Consider the following 25,931-nt stretch of genomic DNA (forward strand, 5'->3'; position numbering starts at 1 on the left):
ATGGAGGCCCATGGTTCATCTGCCACTTTAGACTTCCTCCCAGTTCAGTTTGGGTATGTCCATCGTAGAAGCACAGGTATCCCCCACTTTCTAAAAGGTTGTGTTATGCTATTTCACTTCTAGGGCAGACCTACATTGATACCTGTTTTTGCTAACTGAAAGAAATCCAAAGAGGATTTTCACTTTTGTGAAAAGAGCCGTTACCATACTAACGTAGGTCTTTGGTAAAAGCAAAGTGGCCTCACACCAACTTTCTGAAAGCAGGGGATTTCACAGGAATGCCCTATTTTCAAAGGGGAAACCTGTGCTCACTGCACTGCCCTTTGACCTTCGTGTTATTTGGGTCTTAGTATCATACACAGCACTTTCTTACATAGCATTCCATCAAGTTGTTCCGCCTTTCTGGGGGAGGGAGGTAAAGCCTTATACTTACTGTAGTGTTTACTAGAAATTCAACAACTTAAGGGCACCTGGGTGGCTCAGTCGGTTAAGTGTCCAACTCTTGCTTTCGAATCAGGTCATTATCTCACGGTTTGTGAGTTTGAACCCCACATCTGGTTCAGTGCTGACAGTGTGGAACCTGCTTGGGATTCTCTCTTCCTCTCTCTAGCCCTCCTCCACTCACACGCTCTCTCTCAGAATAAGTAAATTTAAAAAAAAATTCAACATCTTACAGCGTGAATAACTGTTATTAGAATCATTTGCATTAATATTTTCTTATTATCTGTATTCTTGATGCACTCTGGCTTGCGGGTTCTCACGAATCAGAGAGGGACTGGGCATCCCCCAAAACTACTCTAGAGATGGCAAACAACTCAACAGATAGCAACCAGCTCAACCAGTTAACACAACTTTCATATGCAAACTCACCATTCCAGAGCCCACCTCACCTGCACACACACCCCACCCCACCCCAATCAGGCTCTTAAACTCAGGCAATATTCCCCTCCACCCCAGTCATCTCACAGTCAGGTATCTGACAACTGGGAACAGCCCCTATGCCCTAGAGCCTGTTGAAATCAATCAAAAACCCAATTTTAAACCTGCTTAGCCAGCTCATGCTGCCTCACTGGTTCTGCCCTAGAAAATACCCAGGCTTTTCCACAATACAGGCTTTTCTGCAGTTTCCCTTCTGCTTCCTCTGCCTCCTGAAACCTCCTGTTTCCCCCTGTGGCCCCTTGCATGGCTTGGCATGCTCTATGTCCTGCCTCTAGGGATCTGGGAGTATGAAAACTTCCTACTGTGTGACATTTCTGTGTCTGTGTGTCTTATCATGCCTGATTAAAATAAATCCTGAAGAGGTTTTGAATCATTTTTGTTATTGCTCTAGTTACAAAGTCATATAGTTTGGTCCTAATCCCATTGTCCCCATAAGGCCTGTTACTTTTTAGTATAAATCCTGCATCCCTTGAGTTCTTCCAGGAAGTCATAGTGTTAAAGCTGAAATACACATTATCTTAAGATTACTTATTATTTGTCTGGTGAGCAGATTTCCCCCACTCACCTGAGAGGAATATTAGAATCCCGATTAGGGGAACACACTAAGTATTTTCCTTTCTAACTACCACCAATTCCTCACCTGAGTGAAAGAGCAGACTTGTATACTAGGACACAAGCAAGGTATGGGTATAAGGAATATCAAGCAGCTCTCAAAAATGAGCCATATAGGGGCGCCTGGGTGGCTCAGTCGGTTAAGCGTCGGACTTCGGCTCAGGTCAGGATCTCCTGGCTCACGAGTTCGAGCCTGCATCGGGTTCTGTGCTGACAGCTCGGAGCCTGGAGCCTGTTTTGGATTCTGTGTCTCCCTTTCTCTCTGCCCTTAACCCACTCACATTCTGTCTCTGTCTCTCTCAAAAATAAACATTAAAAAAATTTTTTTTTTAAAATGAGCCATACATTATCTATATGCCATCAATATTCATCAGCCTATCGCTGTTATATTTATGTGGGGACCTACCCTTTCAACTATAAAGCCAGCTTGGAAAGAGGCATCACAGAGAACGGTAAATTTGAGCAAAAAAGATGTCAGAAAAGGCTATAAAGAAAAGGCTATAGTCTTGGTGATATTCTTCTGTGAGACTTCATTAATTATACCTATATGGACTTCACTATTAACAATAATTTGACAATGGTTGACAAATGTATGACATGTATCCATCGCTATGATATCAGAATATGTTCACTGCTCTAAAAATCCTATGTTCTGCCTATTCATCTCTACTTCCCTCCAATCCCTGGTAATCACTGATTTTTTTTTTTTTTAATGTCTCCAGTTTTACCTTTTCTAGAATGTCATAAACTGGAACTTACAGTATGAAGCATTTTTACATTGGCTTCTTTCACTTAGTAATACATATTTAAGGTTCCTTAATGTCTTTTCATGGCTTGATGGTTCATTTCTTTTTACCACAGAATAATATTCCATTGTCTAGATATAAAAGTTTATTTATCCATGCACCTACTGAAAGACTTCTTGGTTGCTTCCAAGATTTGGCAATTTTTTTTAAGTTTATTTATTTATTTTGAGAGAGAATGTACAAGTGGAGGAGGGGCCGACAGAGAGAGAGAGGAGAGAGCCAGAATCCCAAGCAGGCTCCACACTGCCTGCCTGAAGCCTGACACAGGATTCGAACTCATGAATGGTGAGATTGTGACCCAAGCCAAAGTTGGACGCTTACCTGCCTGAGCCACCTAGGCATCCCCAAATTTTGGCAATTATCAAAAAAGCAGCTATAAACATCAGTTGCAGATTTTTGTGTGAACATAACTTTTCAACTCCTGTGGGTAAATACAAAGGAATCTGCTGGACTGTACATATGGGTGCATTTTAAATGAGGATATCAGCAAAGGCTGTGTATCTTTTTGTTGCTGGAGCATACCATAATTGTGGACACAGATTACACATTATAGACAAAGTGTAGTTGTTGATGCCTCTTCTTCTTCTTTTTTTTTTTTTTTTTTTTTTGGTAAAGGTGCCAATGTGAACTCATTCATACTGGCCGACTTCAAATACCAAAGGGACTACTCAAGGATCTCATCAGTCATAACGGCCTAGCATGCTACTCAGGTACCTTGTTGGTCTCTGATATGAAATGTCAGAAAACAGAAGCAAGTTAGAACTGAAGGGTACAGATCTGGAGGTACAGGCAGGAGTAAAGATGGCTGTGACATGGGTCACATGATGTGGCATAATTCAGTGAGAAACAGGGATGTGAAGAGCTGGTCAAGAGAAATCTGTCCTGTTTGGTCAGTTTAGCATTGGACAAATGTTAAATCTCGAATTTAAGGGCTAAAACTTTACAAAAAGCTTTAATAGGCTCCCTGGAGCAATGCTGGAATGCAGCTTCAGGAAGGTGCCAGGGAAGTGGCAGGAGAGGCCACTGAGGAAACGGGGGTTGCTGTAGGAGTAGGATGAAGTTGTAACACGCAACAGCACAAAATGCATCACCTTGTCTCTAGGCTAGCACCCTCTTGGCATAGTTTTCTGTTTATAGTAATATAAAGGGTTGGTGCCCTTAGGAAGACCTACAGATAGGGACAGAGGTCAGGGTTTATTAGAGTGGTGGCAATTTTACATGTTGGTTGCCTTAGGAGGGGCTTGGAAATATCAGCTTGGCTAGTTATTATAAATGTTTTAACGATGGCTAAGTAGCCTAAGTAACTAGAAATCTACTGTATACAGTACCAGGCTATACTTAAAAAGATGTGCATCTGGGAGAGAATTCGGGGACTGGTAGATGCCTTGACTTAATCTTGGTTAGAGGTTTCCTTGAAAGATGGCATGTTCCAAATATTTCACCATGGTCTGAAAAAGGCAGAGCTTTTCTTATGTCCTGTCTTCCAAGATAGGTTGGTAAGGACTAGAGAGTTTATTTCTCTTGGATGTCAGAGCACGGTGTATATCATCGATGTTTAAACCAGAACTAAATTGTTGGAAACTCAACTGCATCTAGATTTCTTTTTAATGAGTAAGAAGAGTTGGAGGGAAATCACAGTAGCCTTAAAAGCAATCTGACTTAGATACATAGCTGCCCTTAAAAGGTGAAAGAGAACAATTATTGACTCTTCCTCTCAGTTAAAAGTTCCAGTAAGGATGCTTTCTTGTTTTTAATACTTCTTTCCCTCCAAGAAATCTCAAATCACTAGCGGTTTTTGTTGTTGTTTTTAAAGATTTTATTTTTAAGTAATCTCTACACCCAACATGGGGCTTGAACTTTAAACCCCAAGATGAAGCATAGCATGTTCTCCCAACTGAGACAGCCAGATGCTCCACAAGCCACTACAATTTTAAGGATAAAATATGCCATGTTCCCCCAGGTATTTTATAGATATTTACCTTATACAGCTAAAGAAAAAAGGGGCTAAATGTGCTACAAAGTCTTTTGTCTGCCCTCCATTTGTTTAACTTCTCTTAATGGGAAGTCATAGGAGTTTTGGGGGATAGGCTCAAACCTGTTTTTGGTCTAACCATAAGTTGAGGAATTTTAATTTGAAGAGACATATTCATAATTAGGAGTCAATGTACATCAGAGCATACACATACCATACATAACATGGGCAAGTACATCAGTGTAAGTCTACAGCCCAAATGGGCTCTGCTGGGACAGATCCCTTCATGGCCAAAACTTAAAAGATCATAAACGTGTGCACTGATGCTTAAGATAGACATATTGAGGTTGACCGTTGTCATTTCCGAGCAATAATGCTCTTTAATCAGATGTGCATATAGCATAGCCATCCTTTAGGATAGAATTTCAATTAAGTTGACCAACTAGTTGTAGGGGAAGTTTCCTTATATACCAAGATGCACTAACATAGTTATGTGATGTAGTTTCAGGTTACTGATTTTGCACAAATGAATCTTATCTACCTGTTCCTAGAATGTGTTTGTCATACTGTAGGTACTCAGTAAATGTATTTGAAATAAACGAGAGAATGAATGACACTATTTTTACCAGTCAGTGAAAAATAAATTACCAAACTATATTTGAACAATTTGGTAATATGTAAGACAAAGGCTAGTAAAACATATTCTTTAAAATAGGATAATCAAAGATACCCTATTTTACAATAAACTGCTTATAATGTTAAGTAGCAGAAAGAAGGGTCCTATACAAAGATACATGTAAACTATGTTTAGATTTAGTTTATAAAGCTTAGCACCTAAATCTACCTAAAAATAACTCACGTAAAATACTAGTATCTCACTTATAAGTTTGAATTACTATTCTTTTAGACAAAACCAACTGTCATTTAAGCATTGTTTTTTAAAATATTTTTATCACTCCTATTTCAACCCAATCCTCTCAGGAGTTTATAATTGGCTATACTTCAGACTGTTGAATTAAAAAAGTATTTCTTTGAGGGGGGCGGCACCTGGGTGGTTCAGTCAGTTAAGCGTCCAACTTCGGCTCAGGTCATGATCTCACAGTCCTTCGGCTCAGGTCATGATCTCATGGTCAGTGAGTTTGAGCCCCGCACTGGGCTCTGTGCTGACAGCTCAGAGCCTGGAGCCTGCTTCGGATTCTGTGTCTCCCTCTGCCCTTCCCCTCTCGAGCTCTGTCTCTCGCTCGCTCTCAAAAAAGTAAACATTAAAAAATATTTTTTTTAAGTATTTAAGTTTATTTATTTTTCAGAGAGCATGCTCACAGGAGTGAGGAAGGGCAGAGAGAACCCCAACCAGGCTCCACACTGCCATTACAGAGCCCAACGCAGGGCTGGACCCACAGTGAGATCATGACCTGAGCCAAAATCAAGAGGCTGATGCCCAACAGACTGAGCCACCCAGGCACCCTCAAAAAGCATTCTTAAAGAGCGTACTCCCTCTCCTAAATCAGACAATTCACCTACAATAATAGTAGAGGGAATGTATTAGGGTATAGACCTGGTACAAGTGGTAACGAAAGCCTAGGAAACCCTTTCCTTTTTTTTTTTTTTTAAGTTTATTTTTTTGTTTATTTTTTTTTTTAATTTTTTTTAATTTTTTTTTATGTTTATTTATTTTTGAGAGAGAGACAGAGCATGAACGGGGGAGGGTCAGAGAAAGAGGGAGACACAGAATCTGAAACAGGCTCCAGGCTCTGAGCTGTCAGCACAGAGCCCGATGCGGGGCTCGAACTCACGGACTGTGAGATCATGACCTGAACCGAAGTCGGTCGCCCAACCGACTGAGCCACCCAGGTGCCACTTAAGTTTATTTTTTTAATTAAGTAATTTCTACCCCTCATGTGGGGCTCAAACTCCTGACCTCGGAGATCAAGAGTCTCCAGCTCTTCTGACTCAGCCCGCCAGGCCTCCAGGGGGGTAAGTCCTTTTTTAACTGAAACAGGACACAAGGTATCAGCAAGGTATCAGCTACGTGGAACACAGAAGTAGAAAATGTTGCAAGTTTGACAGAAGGTGTGAAACAGTTCCTCAGGAAAGTGGTGCTATGAATGAATGGTCTAGGAAAACGTTTCAGGATTTTAAGGAAGTATGCATGACTGTCTTATATGTTTAATGCAATGATCATTCTTGCTGTAAGCATAACAGGTGATCTTTAATTCCCTGACACTAATTCTTACATCTTAGACATATCTCCATGGTGTTATGAATATTATCCTCTAAAAACACAGCTTTTGGGGGCACTTGGGTGGCTCAGTTGGTTAAGTGCCCAACTTCGGCTCACATCATGATCTCACAGTTTGCGAGTTCGAGCCCGGTGTCCAGCTCTGTGCAGCCTGGAGCCTGATTCAGATTCTGTGTCTCCCTCTCTCTCTCTGCCCTACCCCCACTTGTGCTCTGCATCTCTCTCAAAAACAAACATTAAAAAAGTAATAATAAAAATAAAAGTACAGCTTTTCATTTATTTTTATTGCCAGGCACTCACAAAAATTAGTTTTGGTCAGTTTTCTCACAATTCAAAAACCTCTAATGGTTCTGAGCTAGTGCATTCTCCTCAGGACAATTTCTCTAAATCTAAGCCTCATCTTATCCTTCATACAATTCTATATTTTAAGATCTAAGACGACCAAAGTTCTTGAAATTTGTCCTGCACTTCCACGATTCTGCTTCTGACTAGTATTCTGTTTGTATGGAATATCCTTAAGTCATTTGAGATCCTATTCATTCTTTAAATGATTTAGCTCAAATGCTACAGCATTCATTCACTTAACTAGTATTTAGGAACTTACAATGTATCAGGCACTGGGCATACAAAGCAAAAAAAAAAAAAGGATAAATACTGAAAAAGTAATATAAGGGAATACCTGTTCAGCTGTTACAATGAATGAACCAGAGTTACGTTACACTGGTAAATCTTAAAAACATAAGTTAACAAGCAAGCTACAAAAGGATATATACACTGCTGATTGTTAAAATTATGCAAAACATTACCATATATGTTGTTAAAATTAAAGCATAAAAGTGCTTGGGAGAGTGGCTACCTTGGGCAAGAGGGAAGAATGAGACTGCGTGGGTCAGACAAAGGACTTCAATTTATATTATCAAGGAATTTATGTAATTTATTTCCGCAGTTAGGTGGCGAGTACACAATGTATGATTTATACTTTTGTCTGTATAAAATATTCTACATTTGTAAAGGATATGTAAGGCTTGATTCCCTCCCGAAGACACTGCAGATCTGTCTCATAACCCGTAACCTAAAATTACCTTCTGTCTCTTGTACTCTCGTTTACCGTATTGCCTCGATGCACTCATTAGGTAGGACACTAGATCCTAAGGGTAGGAACTTGCAGGTATCACCTTCAGGTATATTCACATGTTATCCTCTTTCCAGCGGATTCCTGACTTCTCTCCAGTCCTCTCGGGCCCAACCAGGCCTTCTAAGAATTTCAGCTTGCCTCTTCCAACCGACCCTAGAATAGCTCCGCTCAGACCCCGGATTGCTGTCCCTCTCGCCCCGGGAGGCCTCAATTCGTCCCCTGTGCGAAACCAGAAGGTGCCTCCCCCAATGAAACCCGGGATATCTCCCGTTAGCAGACTCTGGTCCATCCCTATCAGAGGCTGCCCTTCTTCTCACCTCCAGCCCAGCGCCACAAGCCTCCCGCTTCGCCCGACGAGCGGCGGTTCAGCTCGTCCCCCCTCCCCCCATTCCCTACGCAACACCACTTCCGGCCTAACCTCACCACTCACTAACATCTCACTTCCAGCCGGGAAAAAAAACCAAAAAACAAAAAACAACACTGGCTCGACCCTTTGCGCACGCGCAAAACGGCGGACAGGGCCGAAATTTTCGCCTCCCGGCAGTGTCGCGGTAGTCTCGCGGTATTTGCTTATCCCGCGGGAGTTCTTTTGAACGCTCTGGCGGTAACCCCGCCCTGGGTGCTCAGCGGCGGGCGGACCCGAGCCGGAGGCGGATTTGGAGTCTGGTCCCGCAGTCTGTCGGGGCCGCAGTACCCCTGTGCGGACGAAGCTCGTCCCAGCCAAGTCACGGCGCCATGGGGGCGGAGAAGAAGCTGCTGTCGGTTAAGGAGGCCTTTCCACTGGCGCAGCAGCCGCACCAAGAACCAGGCGAAGTTCGAGGTGGCGCTGAGCCGCACCTACTGCAAGGTCAGCGCGGCCCCAGCCTCGGCCGCCGTCCCCCCGCGCTCCCGGGACCCCCGAGTGACCCTTGAGCGCACGCTACCCCTGACGGCCTTCGTAAGACGATTGTAGGGAATTTTGAATTTTAGTACCGTTTTACCTGGTTTACTTGTTTAGAGACCCATGTTGTATTTAATGATCATAGTCTTGTGTCTCTTTAGGTTAACAGCTCACGGACTTTTAACATACATCTTCATTTCATTAAACTAGGTTTAAAATACATATATAAGTACATATTTATGTTTCTGCCCTGTAATGATTTTAACAAAACACACTTTTAAATTCTTGACAAAATCAGTGCAAATAAGTGCATCTTTGTTACAAACCAGCGACTTTTCAGGTTGATATATTTATCACCTTTTTTTTTTTTTTTTTTGTAGACTATACCCAGTACCGGTGGTGGGGGTGGTGGGGAGGTTAGGGGGATGGGGGGGTGGAGGGGGGTGGGGTGGTGGTGGTGACTCAGCTCTGGGCTTGAACTCACAACCCTGAGATTCAAGACCCGAGCTGAGATCAAGAGTCTGCCGCTTAACCAACCGAGCCACCCAGGCGCCCGTATATTTATTGCCTTTTATTATGATTTTAAGAAATAGAAAAAAATGTTAGGTGCAGGAGTTTTTATTTTAACTCAGACTTCACACGACATGAATCAGTAAATATTTTACAAGCACTAACTACACAGAAGAAATGCTCCTTCCTTGTCCCCACCAGTACTGTCCCTCATAGTCTTCTACAGGTAACCATTTTTTAAATTTTTTTTTTTAATGTTTCTTTATTTTTGAGAGAGACAGAGACAATGCGAGTGGGTTAGGGGCAGAGAGAGAGGGAGACACAGACGCAGAAGCAGGCTCCAGGCTCTGAGCTGTCAGCACAGAGCCCAATACAGGGCTTGAACTCGCAAGCTGTGAGATCATGACCTGAGCTGAAGTCGGTGGCTCAACCGACTGAGCCACCCAGGCGCCCCTAAAGGTAACCATTTTTAATCAGTTTCTTGTTTATCCTTCCAGTCTTCATGCAAATACAAGCAAATATGACTATGCATGCTTATTTCCCTCCATTCTTTCTTCAATATTTTCTGCATTGTTTTGTACTTTGCTTTTTTCACTTAATAGTATATTCTGATATTCCTTATCACTGTCTAGTTACATTTCCTCTCTTTTTTTCTTTTTTTAGCTGTGACATATTCCATTTTGTGGACATACTCCAATTTATAGCCAATCCACTATATGTACACAGTTTCCAGCCTTTACATATTCAAAACAATTTTTTTTAATCTTTACACCCAAGGTGGGGCTCAAACTCACAACCCTGAGATCAAGAGCCCGTGCTCTGTGGACTGAGCCAGCCAGGTCCCCTAGAAACAATATTTTAATGAATACATGTCGTATCCTACATTTACACAGGTAACTGTCAGATTGTCTGAAGAGAACTGGGTCAAGTAGGAAATGCATTTTTTTTTTAAGTTTATTTATTTTGAGAGAGACAGAAGCAGCATAAGTGGGGTAAGGGCAGAGAGAGAGGAGAAGGAGAGAATCCCAAGCAGGCTCCTCTTTGCCAGTGCAGAGCCCAACTGGTGGCTGGAGCTCAGGAAACCTTGAGATCCCGATGTGAGCTGAAATCGAGAGACAGAAGCTTAACTGACCGAGCCACCCACGCGCCCCTTATAGGAAAGGGATTTGTAAATGTGATAAGTACTGACAGCTGCCCTTCATAGAGTGGTCCATTCTACACTCCCAGCAGCCAAGGATGACAGGTATTGCTTTTTTTTGTTTGTTTTGAGGAGGAGAAGGAGGTTTGGGAACCACTGGAATATAACCGAGAGGATGTTTTATGATAGAAAAGAAAATTGTAAGTGAAATCCTGAACAGTGTGGGAATATGAGTTACAATGATAAACAATTCATCAAAAAGAAAAGAAATTGCTGTATTATAGGAAAGCGTAATTGTAAAAGGCAGTGTTGAATTGACACCAGTGGGTTTTTTCTTTCCTTTTTTTTTTAATTTTTTTTTTTTTTTTAACATTTATTTATTTTTGATACAGAGAGAGACAGAGCATGAACAGGGGAGGGTCAGAGAGAGGGAGACACAGAATCTGAAACAGGCTCCAGGCTCTGAGCTGTCAGCACAGAGCCCGACCCGGGGCTCGAACTCACGGACCAAGAGGTCATGACCTGAGCGGAAGTCGGCAGCTTAACCGACTGAGCCACCCAGGTGCTCTCCTTTTTTTTTTTTTTAAACTGAACTGTATGTATCTTTCCTAAATAGATTGAAGGGTGTGTAGAAGAATCAAGAGAATCTTTTGTAATCAAAATCTGTGCTGCCTTGCTCCATAACAGAAATAAATCAAAAACAGGAGAGCAAGAGTAAATGATTATTCAAGGCTATCTTCCTTAATAATTTCTCCTTCTGGATAGGCATTTAAGAGTTATTAAAGAATAAAGATTTTAGTTTGGTGAGAAATTATTAATACCTTGGAGTCTTAGGTCAGTGCTAGGAATAAAGACTTAACAATGTAGTTTGAAGGATTGTTTTTATATTTCTGGGTATCAGTAAAACATTTTTTCAGGAGGCACGTGTTCATACCTTAAATACATTATGATAGTCTGTAAATATGAACCTGCAGAGGAGTGAGAAATACACTTTGTAGCAGTTTATTTTACTTTCATTTAGCCAAACTGAAGGCAGAAGAAGGAAGTGAGATTTCAAGTTATTTTAATTGTTTTACTTTCTCTTGAAATCATTTTTTGCTAACATTTACAGTGAGTGTATGTATCATTTAAAAATTGACTGGGTTTGGGGTGCCTGTATGGCTCAGTTGGTTAAGTGTCCAACTCTTTTTTTTTTTTTTTAATTTTTTTTTTTTAACGTTTATTTATTTTTGAGACAGGGAGAGACAGAGCATGAACAGGGGAGGGTCTGAGAGTGGGAGACACAGAATCTGAAGCAGGCTCCAGGCTCTGAGCTGTCAGCACAGAGCCCGACGCGGGGCTCGAACTCAAAGACCGAGAGATCGTGACCTGAGCCGAAGTCCGCCGCTTAACCGACTGAGCCACCCAGGTGCCCCATGTCCAGCTCTTGATTTCAGCTCAGGTTCATGAGTTCGGCCCCGTGTTGGGCTCCTCCCTGACGACGCTGAGCCTACCTGGGATTTTTCTCTCTCTCTGTCTGCCCCTCCATGGATTGCTCTCTCTCAAAATAAATAAACTTTAAAAAATTAATGGGTTTAAAGCTTTAAAAGCTTATAACATTTATTTATTTTTCGGTGTTTATTCTATTGTTGAGAGAGAGGACAAACCGCGGAGGGGCAGAGAGAGAGGGAGACGGAGGATCCAAAGCAGGTTCCGCAATGACAGCAGCAAGCCCAACGTGACACTCAAACTTACGAAACCACGAGATCATGACCTGAGCCAAAGTGGGACACTTAACTAACTGAGCCACCCAGGCACCCCAAGAGCTTGCATAATTTAGAGAAAAGACAGCTCCCAGGGGTCTAAATTTATATGTGATGATAAGTAAGTTCATGGTATATGTATATACACACACATATTTATGTCCTATGAAAGTTACCTTATAAATATTTTCTATGATAAAATATTATAACCAAAAGCCAATTTATTGTATAATACTAGGTTTAATTTATTTTGTTTACTTTTCTAATGCTACCTTATTTTTTTAAGTTTATTTATTTTGAGAGAGAGAGAAAGTGTGAGTATGGGAGGAGTAGGGGTCGCTCAATCTCATAGAGCACAGAGCCTGATTCATGAACCATGAGATTGTGTGCTGACAGCAAGAGTCGGCTGCTCAATGCACAACCGACTGAGCCACCCAAGCACCCCTGTAATGCTAGCTTTAATTTAAAAAACTTAGGAACCAGTTTGAGGCAAATATATTTAAATGAGTACTTAAGAAGATCAAAGACTTTTTTTTGATCCAAAAATTATTGCATTCTTGTTATTTGGCAAATATTATTTCAGGTAAAGGTTATTTTGAGACTCTATTAAATATATATTTAGTAAACCTATGCATGAAATTAACATAACTTTTTTGCATGAATTATGGCTTCCTTATGAATTATTATTAAATTCTGGAATTCTGAACCTGGGGAAAATCAAATGGTTGTCATTATAATGCCACCTGGGAATAATTTGATTTATGTATTTTTTTTCAGGACTGAGGCAAATAGCAATGAAGTTGGGTTTTTAGTGTGCCAGATTCTAAGTAAATTCTTGGGAAATAAGCTGGAAAAAGGACAGATTGGTAATGTTTTGTGCATAAAAAGAATGAAGCTCTTATTAGGCTAAAAGATTAGATGTGAGGATACAGGCAATCCCAGCTCTTTCAAGACTTAGAACATTTGGGTAACGATTGCCCCATGGTTAAAGGTATGTGCTACTTCACGGTGTCTTATTGATTTTAAATGCACGTAGTTGAATTTTTCCTTATTAAATATATAATATATAAGTGAGAGAAGAGAGTGTGTGATACATGCATATACCTCATTTAAAGATACATTGTTTCAGGGGCACCTGGGTGGCTCAGTCAGTTAAGCATCTGACTTCGGCTCAGGTCATGATCTCATGGTTCCTGAGTTTGAGACCCTCATTGGGCTCTGTGTTGACAGTTCAGAGCCTGGAGCCTGTTTTGGATTCTGTGTCTCCTTCTCTCTCTCTCTCTCTGCCCCACCCTGGCTTGCACTGTCTGTCTGTCTCTCTCTGTCTCAAAAATAAATAAGCATTAAAAAAATAAAGATACAGGGGCACCTGGGTGGCTTAGTCGGTTAAGTGTCTGACTTCAGCTCAGGTCATGATCTCAAGGTCTGTGAGTTCAAGCCCTGCATCGGGATCTGTGCTGACAGCTCAGAGCCTGGAGCCTGCTTCAGATTCTGTGTCTCCCTCTCTCTCTGCCTCTCCCCAACTCATGCTCTCTCTCTCAAAAATAAATAAAAAACTTGAAAAAAAATTTAAAAAAATAAAGATACATTATTTCAATAGCAATATTGAACATTTTTTTTAACGTGTATTTAATCTCTACACCCAACATGGGGCTCAAACTCACTACCCCAAGATCAAGGCGTCCCCTCTCCTTTATTTTTAAAGTCAATTGCAATCCTTTGATACCAACTTGGTATCCTATAATGTAAATATAAGTAGAGCAGAGCCACAGGTCAAGCAAGGGCTCAGTCCCACAAGACTGCCCTGACTTAGGACACCAGCCACAAATCTCTGATATCCCCAAACTGCTTCCACTTCTGTGTAGCTAACTGCAAATTTTGGGGATGCCCATGACCACCACACCCCTTCCCCAGGTATGAAAATTCTCTAGAATGACTGACAGAATTTGGGAAAGTGATGTACTTACTATTACAGTTTTATTGTAAAGGATGCAGTGAAACAGCCAAATGGAAGAGATCTATAGGGCAAAGTAAGGGAGGCATGGGGGTGCAGAGCTCCCATGATCTGTCTGGGTATGCCACTGTCCCGGCCTGTCTCTGTATCCACCAACCTGGAAGCTTGAGCCTAGTTGTTTCAGGTTTTTTTATGAGATTTCATTGAGTAGATATGTTTGATTAAATAATTGACTATTTGAACTCAATCTCTAGTTCCTCTCCCCTACTTGGAAAAAGGGTGATGGGCCTGAAAGTTCCTGCCCTGTAATCACCTGATTGTTTTTCAGCTGACCAGTTTCCATCCTGAATCTAAGGTCCTCATATGCCCAACCCCTGCTCGAGTCCCCTCATTACCATAAACTCACATAAAGTTGAAAGGGACTCCAGAATAACAAGACATTCCTATCTCTCAGGAAATGCCAAGGTTTTTTGAGCTCCAAACCAGGAATTAAGATCAGATACATTTTTTATTACTCCATGAAAGAATAATAAAATGAACACATATACCTAACATCTAAGTTAAATGGAATGCTGAGGTACCTTTGTAAGTTTCTTATGCCTTTTTCTGAATGTATTCCCCCTTCTTTCCTTCCCAGGGGAAACCCTATCGTGAATTTTGTGTTACTAATTACCTTTCTTTTCTTTTCTTTTTTTTTTTTTTTTTGGTGGGACTTTATTTTAATTTTTATTTAATTTATTTTTTTAATTTACATCCCAGTTAGCATATAGTGCAACAATGGTTTTAGAAGTAGATTCCTTACTACCCCTTACCCATTTAGCCCCTCCCTCTCCCACAACCCCTCCAGTAACCCTCTGTTTGTTCTCCATATTTAAGAGTCTCTTATTTCCCCCCACCCCCGTTTTTATATTATTTTTGCTTCCCTTCCCTTATGGTCATCTGTTTTGTATCTTAAAGTCGTCATATGAGTGAAGTCATATATTTGTCTTTCTCTGACTAATTTTGGTTAACATAATACCCTCTAGTGCCATCCATGTAGTTGCAAATGGCAAGATTTCATTCTTTTTGATTGCTGAGTAATACTCCATTGTATGTATACCACATCTTTATCCATCCATCCATTGATGGACATCTGGGCTCTTTCCATACTTTGGCTATTGTTGATTGGCTTTCTTTTCTTTAGAGTTTACTTTATTTTAGTTTTAAGGCTACGTAGATGTATCCCCCAAATAAGTACTTATCTTTGCCTTTTTTCACCTTAATATAAATGGAGGTATATTACATATACACTTTTGTAACTGCTTTTTTTTCCACTTAATACTCTTTGTAAGAATCTGAAGTGCAAATTTATGCATGTAGCTATAGCTCCTTCTTGTTCACTACTAGATGGTACAGCATTTCGTTTTAGAAAGAGGGCACACTTGGGGCACCTGGGTGACTCAGTCAGTTAAGTGTCTGACTTCGGCTCTGGTCATGATCTCGTGGTTCATGGGTTCAAGTCCCCCATCGGGCTCTGTGCTGACAGCTCAAAGCCTGGAGCCTGCTTCGGATTGTGTGTCTCTCTCTGCCCCTCCCCCACTCACACTCTGTCTCTCTCTCTCTCTCTCTCTCTAAAGAATAAATAAACATTAAAAGAAAATGTAGAAAGACAGCACACTTGAATTATCCAGTGTGTTTAGTATTATGAACTAAACTGCCATCAGCATGGTCAAACATGTGCTAAAATTTCTCTGGCTGATAATGCCTAGAGGTAGTGTTAGGGACTGAACTGTGTGTCTCCCAAATTCATATGTTGAAGCCCTAACTCCCGATATCTGAGAATGGGACTGTATGTGGAGATAGGGTCTTTAAAGAAATAATGAAGTTCAAATAAGGCCTTTGAGAGGGGGCCCTAATCCAGTCTGACTTGTGTTTTGATAACAGAAGGCAGTTAGAACATACAGAGAACTCATGGAGAGAGGAAAGGCCGTGTGAGGACACTGGAAGAAGGCACGTACAAGCCAAGGAAAGGGCCCTCAGGAGGACCCGGACCTGCTGACAGTTTGATCCTCAGATGTCCAGCCTCCAAAACCAAGAAAATAACTGTCTGTTGTTTAAGCCATCTCGTCTGTAGTACTTTTGTTATGGCAATTCTGGTAAACAAATACAGGTACAAATGCTAGATGGCAGTGTGTCGCTGTGCAGCTTACCTAGTGGTGCTCACGTGTTTTGCTAAAGTAATTGGACCAATTTGCAATCCTACTGTCAGAATTCTGTTTTTCTTTTTAAGTTTGTTTATTTTGAGGGAAAGAGAGCGCAAGTTGGGGAAAGGCAGATAGGGGGAGAGAGAGAGAGAGAGAGAAAATCCCAAGAAGGCTCTGCACTGGCAGCGCAGAGCCCAATGAGGGGCTCAAACTCAACCGTGAGATCACGACCTGAGCCGAAATCGAGTTGGACCCTTAACCGACTGAGCCACTCAGGTGTCCCTCCTCTTATTTCTTTTTGTACTAGTATGTTTTGTTTCCCATTTTACTTTCTTTGTCCTATAAATATTAGGTGTAGTTAATACTAATTTGAAGAAAATGAGTTATGTAACAAAATATAAGAAAACTAGAGGGAAGTCACATTCTTCTACAGCTTATATAACTGAACAGATGCTTTGGAGTCAGTGATGTGAAAAAATCTTCTATAAGCCTGGTTACGCTTCGCTGAACCATCTTAGAGTTGCTTCATCTGTCTGATATGTAAAAGTAGCCTGCAGTGGCAGACTCACTGTTTTCTTTTTTAGTAACTCCCAGTGAACTCATGGAATTTGCAAAAACAATGGTTGTAGGTATATGACAAATTAATTCATCATTAAACGCCATTACCTTGATTATTTCCTAACACAATAGAAATATGTAAGCTGATAGGGAGAACAGAAGGTTATATCACTGAAAAGTTTCATGCAATGATCCCTTTGTAAGAAAAAAATATCCCATGCAATTTCACTAATGTGTAAATACAACAGAGAAATAATCCCAAATAAACACAATGCAAATAAAAACTGGGCGACATTTTATTTAATGTGATGAGTGTGCTGTCTTTAGGAGTTCGTTCCAGTCGGATACACAAGGGTAATTCTCACATGCCTGATACACTATTAACCCTGTTTCTCTTGTTTTTAATTGGATTAAGTATTTAAAACTATTAATAAGTAGTGCTATAGTAATTCTGTTTTTTTAATGGGCAGTCTTCATTCAAAAGAATGATAAAGCTAATGTCTCATATCATTGTTCAGTGTTTATGAAAAGTGTTAATGTTTTATGTTCTTCTCGAGTATAATTGATTTTCTGATTCAGAGTTTTAGAAAGCAAGTGAATCTATCCAGATATTTTTCTTGAATGTATCAAATGTTTGTTTGTGTGTTTGTTTGTTTGCTTCTGAGGCATGATGGTTAAAAGTTTGAGACAGGACACTAACACTAAAAAATAGACAAAATATTTGAAACACTGTTTTTCAAGATATGAGGCAACGAAGGATGTGAGCCCTCGTGGAGAGGAAGCAAGGTGAGTTCTATGATTGCTCCAGCTTACTGCCTTGGGAGAGTTTCTAGGCCACTGCACAGGGAGGGGGGAAACAGAGACAGCCTGGTGAAATCTTAGGAGACAGAGCTGAGAGTCCTTGTAGAGTTTGCAGCAGAGACCATTAGAGGGAAGAGAGCTGCACAGAAACAGCTCTAGAAATCTGGAAGGACTCTTCTTGAGTTTTTAGGTGAGTACTAATCAACATATGCAGCTGAGGAAAAAACCACCTGAAAGTAATAGAGCAGCTCAAAGGTCTGGGAATAATGTCTGTTCCTACAAGACAGACTGGAAAAGAAAACCTCATCATTCTCAGGGCATTGGGTAGAGTACACAGAAAGGTTTCACCTCCGTTGTGGGGAGTAATTAGTCCTAGGCTGAGCACTGTTCTGTCTTGCCTTGTGTTTAAAGCAGGACCTGAAAGTATCAAATTATTTCCAAGGAACTGTACCAGAGCAAAGATTTGTAGAAATAAAAAAATATCTAGTACCCAGAAAGATAAAATTCCTAATGTTTAGCATCCAGTCAAAAACTACCAGATGTAAATAAGTAGGAAAATAAGACCCATGATGAGTCAAATCAGTTGAAACTGACAAGTATGTTAGAATTTGCAGACATTATATTGTAACTATTCCATTTGTTCAAAAGTCAAGTAGACATGGAAGATGGAAAGACACCAACCAAACTTATAGAAAGAAAGTATAATATGTGAAATATAAAACACCGGTTGGAATAAATGGCAGATTTGATATTGCAGCAGAAAAAAATTAATGAGTTTGAAGACCTACCAATGGAAACAATGCAAGATAACAGAAATTTTTAAAAGCATCCAATATGTTGAATAGACTAAGGTGTGGGGAAGGAATTTAAAGAACCTATTTGAAGAAATGATAGCTAAAAAGTATTTAAATTTTGATGAAAACTATAAACCCACAGATTCAAGAACAATGAATCCCAAGGACAAGAAGTATGCAAAAAAGTTCACCAAGGCACATCATAATTGTTTAATACCAATGAGAGATTAAAAAAAAAAGGAGAGAGAGAGACAAGAGGATAAAGGCACTATTTGCAAGTAACTTGGAAACAGTCAAAAGACGAGGATGAAATCAGATTTCCTTCAGGAAACAAATTGTAAAAGTCAGTATACATGATGTATTAGGAAAAGCCCTGTCAACCTACAGTTCTATGCCCAGAGAAAGAATATTTAAAGATAAGTATTTAAGTGTTTAGGTAAAACATAAGATTTATTTAAAATATCTTTAAAACAGGGGCGCCTGGGTGGCTGAGTTGGTTAAGCGTCCGACTTTGGCTCAGGTCATGATCTCATGGTCCATGAGTTCAAGCCCCACGTTGGGCCCTGTGCGGACAACTCAGAGCCTGGAGCCTGCTTTGGATTCTGTGTCTCCCTCTCTCTCTGTCCCTACCCTGCTCGTGCTCTGTCTCTCTCTGTCTCAAAGATAAATAAACATTTAAAAATAAATTAAAAAATAAAAATAAAATATCTTTAAAACAAAGGCAAAATACTTTTCCAGACTAAAGCTGAAAGAATTCATCACTAGCAGATCTATTAGACAAGAAATGTTAAAGGAAGTCAAGTCTTTCAGGCAGATGGATATACACTGGAGACCAAAAAACTAGTCTGCGGCTTGTTATTTAAGCTTTAAGCTTAGAATGGATTGCACATTTTTTAAGCGCCCCAGTATGGTGACAATTATTGGAGCCTGGTATTAGGTACATGAGGGTGTTCATTATACTATTGTCTATTCTTACGTTGGATTTTCCACAAGTTTTTTTTTTTTTTAATTTACATTACCCAACAATATATTATCTCCTGTAAATAAATCCAAATAAGTTTTGTACAGTGTTTTATTTATTTATTTATTTATTTATTTATTTATTGCCTTTGTTCCTCATTTTATTTTATTTGGCATTTTTAAAATTTATTTTTTTTAATTTGCATCCAAGTTAGTTAGCATATAGTACAACAATGTTTTCAAGAGTAGATTCCTTAATGGCCCTTACCCATTTAGCCCCTCCCTCTCCCACAACCCTTCCAGTAACCCTCTGTTCTCCTTCTTTAAGAGTCTCTTATGTTTTGTCCCCCTCCCTGTTTTTATGTTCTTTTTGCTTCCCTTCCCTTATGTTCATCTTTTTTGTATCTTAAAGTCTTCATATGAGTGAAGTCATATGATATTTGTTTTTCTCTGGCTAATTTCACTTAGCATAATACCCTCTAGTTCCATCCACGTAGTTGCAAATGGCGAGATTTCACCCTTTTTGATTGCTGAGTTATACTCCATTGTACATATATACCACATCTTTATCCATTCATCCATGGATGGACATTTGGGCTCCTTCCATACTTTGGCTATTGTTGATAGTGCTGCTATAAACATGGGGGTGCATGTGTCCCTTCGAAACGGCACACCTGTATCCCTTGGATAAATGCCTAGTAGTGCAATTGCTGGGTGGTAGGGTAGATCTATTTTTAGTTTTTTGAGGAACCACCATACTGTTTTCCAGAGTGGCTGCACCAGTTTGCATTCCCACCAGCAATGCAGGAGAGATCCTCTTTCTCCGCATCCTCGCCAACATCTGTTGTTGCCTGAGTTGTTAATATTAGCCATTCTGACAAGTGTGAGGTGGTATTGTGCAATGTAATATTTAAACGACATAGATCTGTACTAACTGATCTTGCTACATATATCAAAGTGTTATGCAATTTGTTCTCATCAAATTGGATTTTGAAATCTACAGACTACAGTAAGAACTATTGCTTCTAATTGTTATAAGATAGTAAATAAATAAGCTGCTGTCTGCAGAGATTTTAATTAATTAGCTGAGACTTAAAGGTATACATACTGTATCCAAATATGATCAAAGAAAGCATGTGAGTCTCTTTTGTCTCACAATATGCTTTCATGACGATAGTAAAGTTTCATCAGTAACAATGGTGGACTAAGAAATTAGACTGGGGACTTGAATGTATTTTTCTCCTTTTCTTCATCAATAATTTTAGCTTGTTTCCAAGTAGCTTTTTGATTGTAAAGATCTTATGCTTTCATTTTTAAGGTAGCAATTATTTGATAAGCCCACAAATTAAATTATCTTTATTATAATCTTCTGTACTTTTTTTTTTCTTTTTAGAATGTAGCTTGAATGACGGCACCTGGCTGGCTCAGTTGGTGGGGCATGTTACTCTTCATGCCAGGGTTATGAGTTTGAGCCCCACACTGGGTATAAACACTGCTTAAAAATAAAAAAAATTTAAAAAAGGAAGAAGAAGAATGTAACTTCGATGAAGTAAAGCTTTGCTGTTTAAACATTTTTGGTGGTGTCTGAGTGGCTCAGTCGGTTGAACATCCAACTCTTGGTTTCAGCTCAGGTTATGATCTCATAGTTCGTAGGTTTGAGTCTTGTGTATCAGTGCAGAGCCTGCTTGAAATTCTCTCTGTCGCTCGCTCTCTCTCTCTCTCTCTCTCTCTCTCTCAGTGCCCTTCCCTGCTTGCACTCGCACACATACCCTCTCTCAAAAACAAATAAGCTCTGTTAAAAGATTTAAAAAATAAACACTTTTCTCCATATAGTCATTACCTTACATTCCAGGTTCAGCCAATGTTCAGTTGAATGTTCAACTCAGCGTTCAAGTTGAGCTCGAATACTGTTTTCACTTAACACTTAAAAAATTATGAACTTTTTAAAAAGTAATCTCAAAAAACAAAAAATAATCTCTACATCCAACATGGGGCTCGAACTCACGACCCCAAGATCAAGAGTCACACACTCTACCAACTGAGCCAGTCAGACATTCCTTCACTTCATACTTTTTTATTATTTTTTAAATATAGTTTATATGCAGTTTGTATTTATGTGCAATTTGTATTAGTTTGATTAAAATGTTACAATTTACAAAGTTGAAAATGTCTTACTACATAGTTTCTGACAAATGGACTGAACATCTGTAGCTGAAAATCTTGATACTTCCTGTCTGTAGCAGATGAAATTCCTTCACACATTAAGCCACAAATAATTGGAATATATTAGCCAAACATTTTGTACAATTATGAGCTTTCCCAGTAAAGCAATAGTTAAGGTGACCATCTTATACCAGGAAAGCAAATGAGAAGTCAGCAATCAAACCATCCTAGTGATTCATGTTTTATTACATCCTTTCCATTGGTTGTGTTTTTTTTTTTTATGTTTATTTATTTTTGACAGAGAGAAAGAGAGACAGAGCATGAGTGGGGGAGGGACAGAGAGAGAGAGAGAGAGACACAGAATCCGAAGCAGGCTCCAGGCTCTGAGCTGTCAGCACAGAGCCCAACGCGAGGCTGGAACTCACAGACCGTGAGATCATGACCCGAGCCGAAGTCGGACGTTCAACCGACTGAGCCACCCAGGCGCCCCTACCTGATTGTTTCTTATAACAGTTGCTACGATTGATGATGGTATTTGTGGCAACAGGCAATAGTCCTTGCTCAGACTTTAAGCAAGTTGCTCTGGCATTTTCTATTAAAAAGGTTTGCTGGTTTCAATTCACAATTGGCTTGTGACCTGTTGTTTAAAAAAGCACTATAGGGGCGCCTGGGTGGCGCAGTTGGTTAAGCGTCCGACTTCAGCCAGGTCACGATCTCGCGGTCCGTGAGTTCGAGCCCCGCGTCGGGCTCTGTGCTGACAGCTCGGAGCCTGGAGCCTGTTTCCGATTCTGTGTCTCCCTCTCTCTCTGCCCCTCCCCCGTTCATGCTCTGTCTCTCTCTGTCCCAAAAATAAATAAAAAACGTTGAAAAAAAAATTAAAAAAAAAAAAAAAGCACTATACTATGCCATTTAATTTGCATTTAGAGGGCAGTATGAAACATTGCTTAGTCTCATTTGAATGCAATCATGAGTCTTTCCAGATTTATGTGTCAGATAGGAGAATATTCCTACTTAGTATGTAACTCATAAAGAATACAAGTTGTTTAATATGTGATAAAACTTCCATCTTTACAAATATTGAATTCCTGGGCACCTGGGTAGCTCTGTTGGTTAAGCGTCCAACTTCAGCTCAGGTCATGATATCACGGTTCATAAGTTCAAGGCCCACATCGGGCTCTGTGCTGACAGCTGGGAGCCTGCTTCAGATTCTGTGTCACCCTCTCTCTCTCTGCCCCTCCCCCTCCCCCTCCCACTTTCTCTCTCTCTCTCTCAAAAATAATAAAAATTTAAAAAAAAATGTCGAATTTCTGTAGAATATGTCGTGTTATGCTAGGCACTTTTACTGTGTTTTCTCAGGGATTGCTATAAAGGTTAAAGATCTTGCCCATTAGCATATGGTTATTTAGTGCAAGAACCAAAGAATAGAACCTAAGTACTGTGACATGTTTCAAGTGTCCTTTACACCTACCATGATTCAAATCATTAACCATGGGATAAAATTTCATGACTTTTTTTGAAATTTCATGATTCATAGTTGCAATTTGTAATAGTACTATAATACAGTTTATAATTTTTCACATTAAACTGGAACGTATTCAACAACTGGTAATTTCTTTTTAAATGAATCTTAATTAATACCAGTGAACTGAAAACACAACCAATGTTTGAAAACTCTGATCCAGTTAGCAGTTTGGGTGAGTTTTCTCCATTGATACCTAATGTTTAATAGGCTCCAGTTTCATAAAAATAAAACCAACAACAAATACCTCATATATTTAGAATCTGAAAAGTCAAGTCAATCTAAAAGATTTGCATTACATGAACGAGATAACTAAATGGTCTCTTTTTTTTTTTTTTTTTTTCAATACAAAGTGTGCTTATTGGGATATTTTCCCACTCATCTTGATTCGGGATGCTTTTAGTGCTGCTTCCGTCTGAAGGAGCATCCTTCTGTAAGCCTTGTTTTTCCTTCTGCAGGCTGGCAGGGGACAGTGGAGTGGCCAACACACAAAACTACTGTTTGTGCATGGCTAAAGATGATGGTCATTTTGGCATTTCATGCCCATGAAGTAGGAGGTGGGGCTCTGCCCCAGGCGCTTCTTCTGTGCTTCCTCTTCTCTTCCAGGGAGGAGTGGAGGACCCTTTGCAAGGGTCATGTTCTCATGGGGAGGTCATCACTGCCGGATAAATGGTCTTTCTAGAAAGAGTGTGTCAATAGGCGCTTGCAATCCGGTCTCCAGTAGGTCACAAGAAAACTGAATCAGCTTCCCCTTGCTTCAGCCGAAGGGTTTGGCATGTGGTCTTGCGCACTTCACTTGTGACCCAGATTCCTTTGGAGGGGTGCTTTGGAGAACATCACTGCATTTTATCCTGTAGTCCCCAGAGTCCTGGCAACAGTCAAATGCATCTCAGCTGAGAGCCCACGATCTTTGTTTTTGTTTTTTCCTGAAATGCCAGAATTTCTGTGTAGTTGTAGATTTAGGGCCAGTGAGTCTCATCTCATCCAAATTTGTGCTGCTTTCCTCAGATAAACTCTGGCTCTTCTCAAGTGGCATATAAATTATTTTTACTACGTTTAAAAACATTGATTGAGATTTTCGTACGCACAGAGCTCCGTGCTAACCAGTGGGGTTGCCGAGGGTTGTGGGGAGGGAGAGACAGATGTAGCTTGGCGTGTATGTTCCCTGTGGTCACTCTGTGACTCATATCGTATACATCTAGCATACTGCCAGGGTGGCCCCACAGAAGTTTGACCACATTTGCCGAGGTCACTTAAATAAGGCAGACCATCCGAAGGGAAAAAGAAATGAGTTGGACCAATACAAAACCATTGTTGCAGGGAAGGAGCGATTCGAATATGATGGTATGGCTGTACCTCAAATTTGTCCTGGCTCAGACCCCTGACAGATCTCATGCCCAGGGAGCTAGAGGGCTCCATGTGAAAGCTCTTGCACGAAACTCACGAGGCTGAAGCCAACCCTCCTTTAACATTATTTCACAGGGAAGAAAGCCATTCTGTACCACTGTGGCACCTAAGCTCATGATGATGATCAGCACACGGGACCCCGAGGATGAACGGGAGAACCACAGTGGCTCGTTTGTCATGCGAGGCAGCAGCCTAGCTACAGTGGGAGAGAATCTGCTCCTGAGCATGTCAGAAACATCCCTGGGGAGTCCAAAGTTCTTGGTAGCAATGGTGGATTTTGCTAAAGCTGCAGTTCCTGCACCTGCTGGAGGAGCCATGAATCGTTAAGGTTCTTATGTTAACGATATTGTGACCTCCTTTGTACCTGTGGGCTCTTGGGGAGATATGGTTATATAAAGATGAACAAAAGTGTCCCTACTTTCTATCTTTTTTAATTTATTTTTAAAATATATTTTGAGATATAGATAGAATGAGAGCAGGGGAGGAGCAGAGAAAGAGAGAGAGAGAGAGAGAGAACCCCAAGCAGGCTCTTCACTGTCAGTGCAGAGCCTGATGCAGGGCTTGAACTCACAAACTGGGAGATCATGACCTGAGCTGGAGTTGGACACTTAACTGACTGAACCATCCAGGCATCCCAAATGTCCCTACTTTCAAAGAGGGCTCACTTTAGTGGGGAAACAAGAGATGCTCATATCAACAGGAATGCGCTGGGTTCCTCACCAAACAACACATTCTGTAGAAACTGCTGTTAAATGTTTTGAACTAATGGAGAGTCATTTATCCGATCTATGTTTTAGAAAAACTTCTGACTAGCTGGTTTGGAGGAAGGATTGAATGAGAAGAAGCTAAAATCAAGGAAACCGGTAGTTTGATCAGAGGGCCAGTGGGGCCCAAACTAGTCTGTATCAGTGTGAACAGAGCAGAGGGGATGAGAGATGTTTAAGAGGACTATGTGGGAGCACCTGGCTGACCCAGTAGGTGAAAAGCATGCACTCTTGATCTTGGGGTCTGGTTCAAGCCCCATGTTGGGCATAGATACTACTTTTAAAAATAAAATTAAAGGGCTCTGAACTGTCAGCATGGAGTCTGACACTGGGCTCGAACTCACAAACCATGAGATCATGGCCTGAGTCAAAGACACTAAACTGACAGAGCCACCCAGGCGCCCCAGCATCCACCTTTTCATTTCGGCTCAGGTTGTGATCACGTGGTTTGTGGGATGGAACCCCCATATCAGCCTCTGCACTGACAGTAAGGAGCCTGCTTGGGATTCTCTCTCTCCCTCTCTCTCTCTCTCTCTGCCCCTCCCCTGCTCACAAGCATGTGCCCACGTGCTCTCCCTCTCTCAAAATAAACAAACTTAAAAAAAAGATTCATACATCTTTAAAAAAGTAAAAGTAATCTCTGCACCCAACATGGGGCTCAAACTCATGACCCCAAAATCAAGAGTCGCAGGCCCCACAACCTGAAACAGCCAGGTGCCCCTAGAGGCAGTATTTTGCACACTAAAAGATACGAGTTCTGGGACTAGACTGCCTAGATTTGAATCTTGGCGCCACGGATGGGAATGCCTTGGGCAAATCATGTATCCTGTCCATCTCAGTTCTTTCATCTGTGAA

At 40.6% G+C, this 25,931-nt stretch overlaps 1 protein-coding gene across 1 annotated transcript; it reads left to right on the plus strand.

The window, feature by feature from the left end:
- LOC131508100 (uncharacterized) lies at window positions 1–24,812 on the plus strand. Its single transcript, XM_058723343.1, has 3 exons — window positions 1–53; window positions 8,151–8,550; window positions 24,388–24,812. Exons 1-3 carry the CDS (start codon window positions 1–3, stop codon window positions 24,637–24,639), a joined length of 705 nt encoding a protein of 234 aa, XP_058579326.1. The 3' UTR covers window positions 24,640–24,812.
- Window positions 24,813–25,931: the final 1,119 nt, after the last annotated feature.

The sequence above is a fragment of the Neofelis nebulosa genome, chromosome 3 (genome assembly GCF_028018385.1).
Source record: "Neofelis nebulosa isolate mNeoNeb1 chromosome 3, mNeoNeb1.pri, whole genome shotgun sequence".
Lineage (NCBI taxonomy): Eukaryota > Metazoa > Chordata > Mammalia > Carnivora > Felidae > Neofelis > Neofelis nebulosa.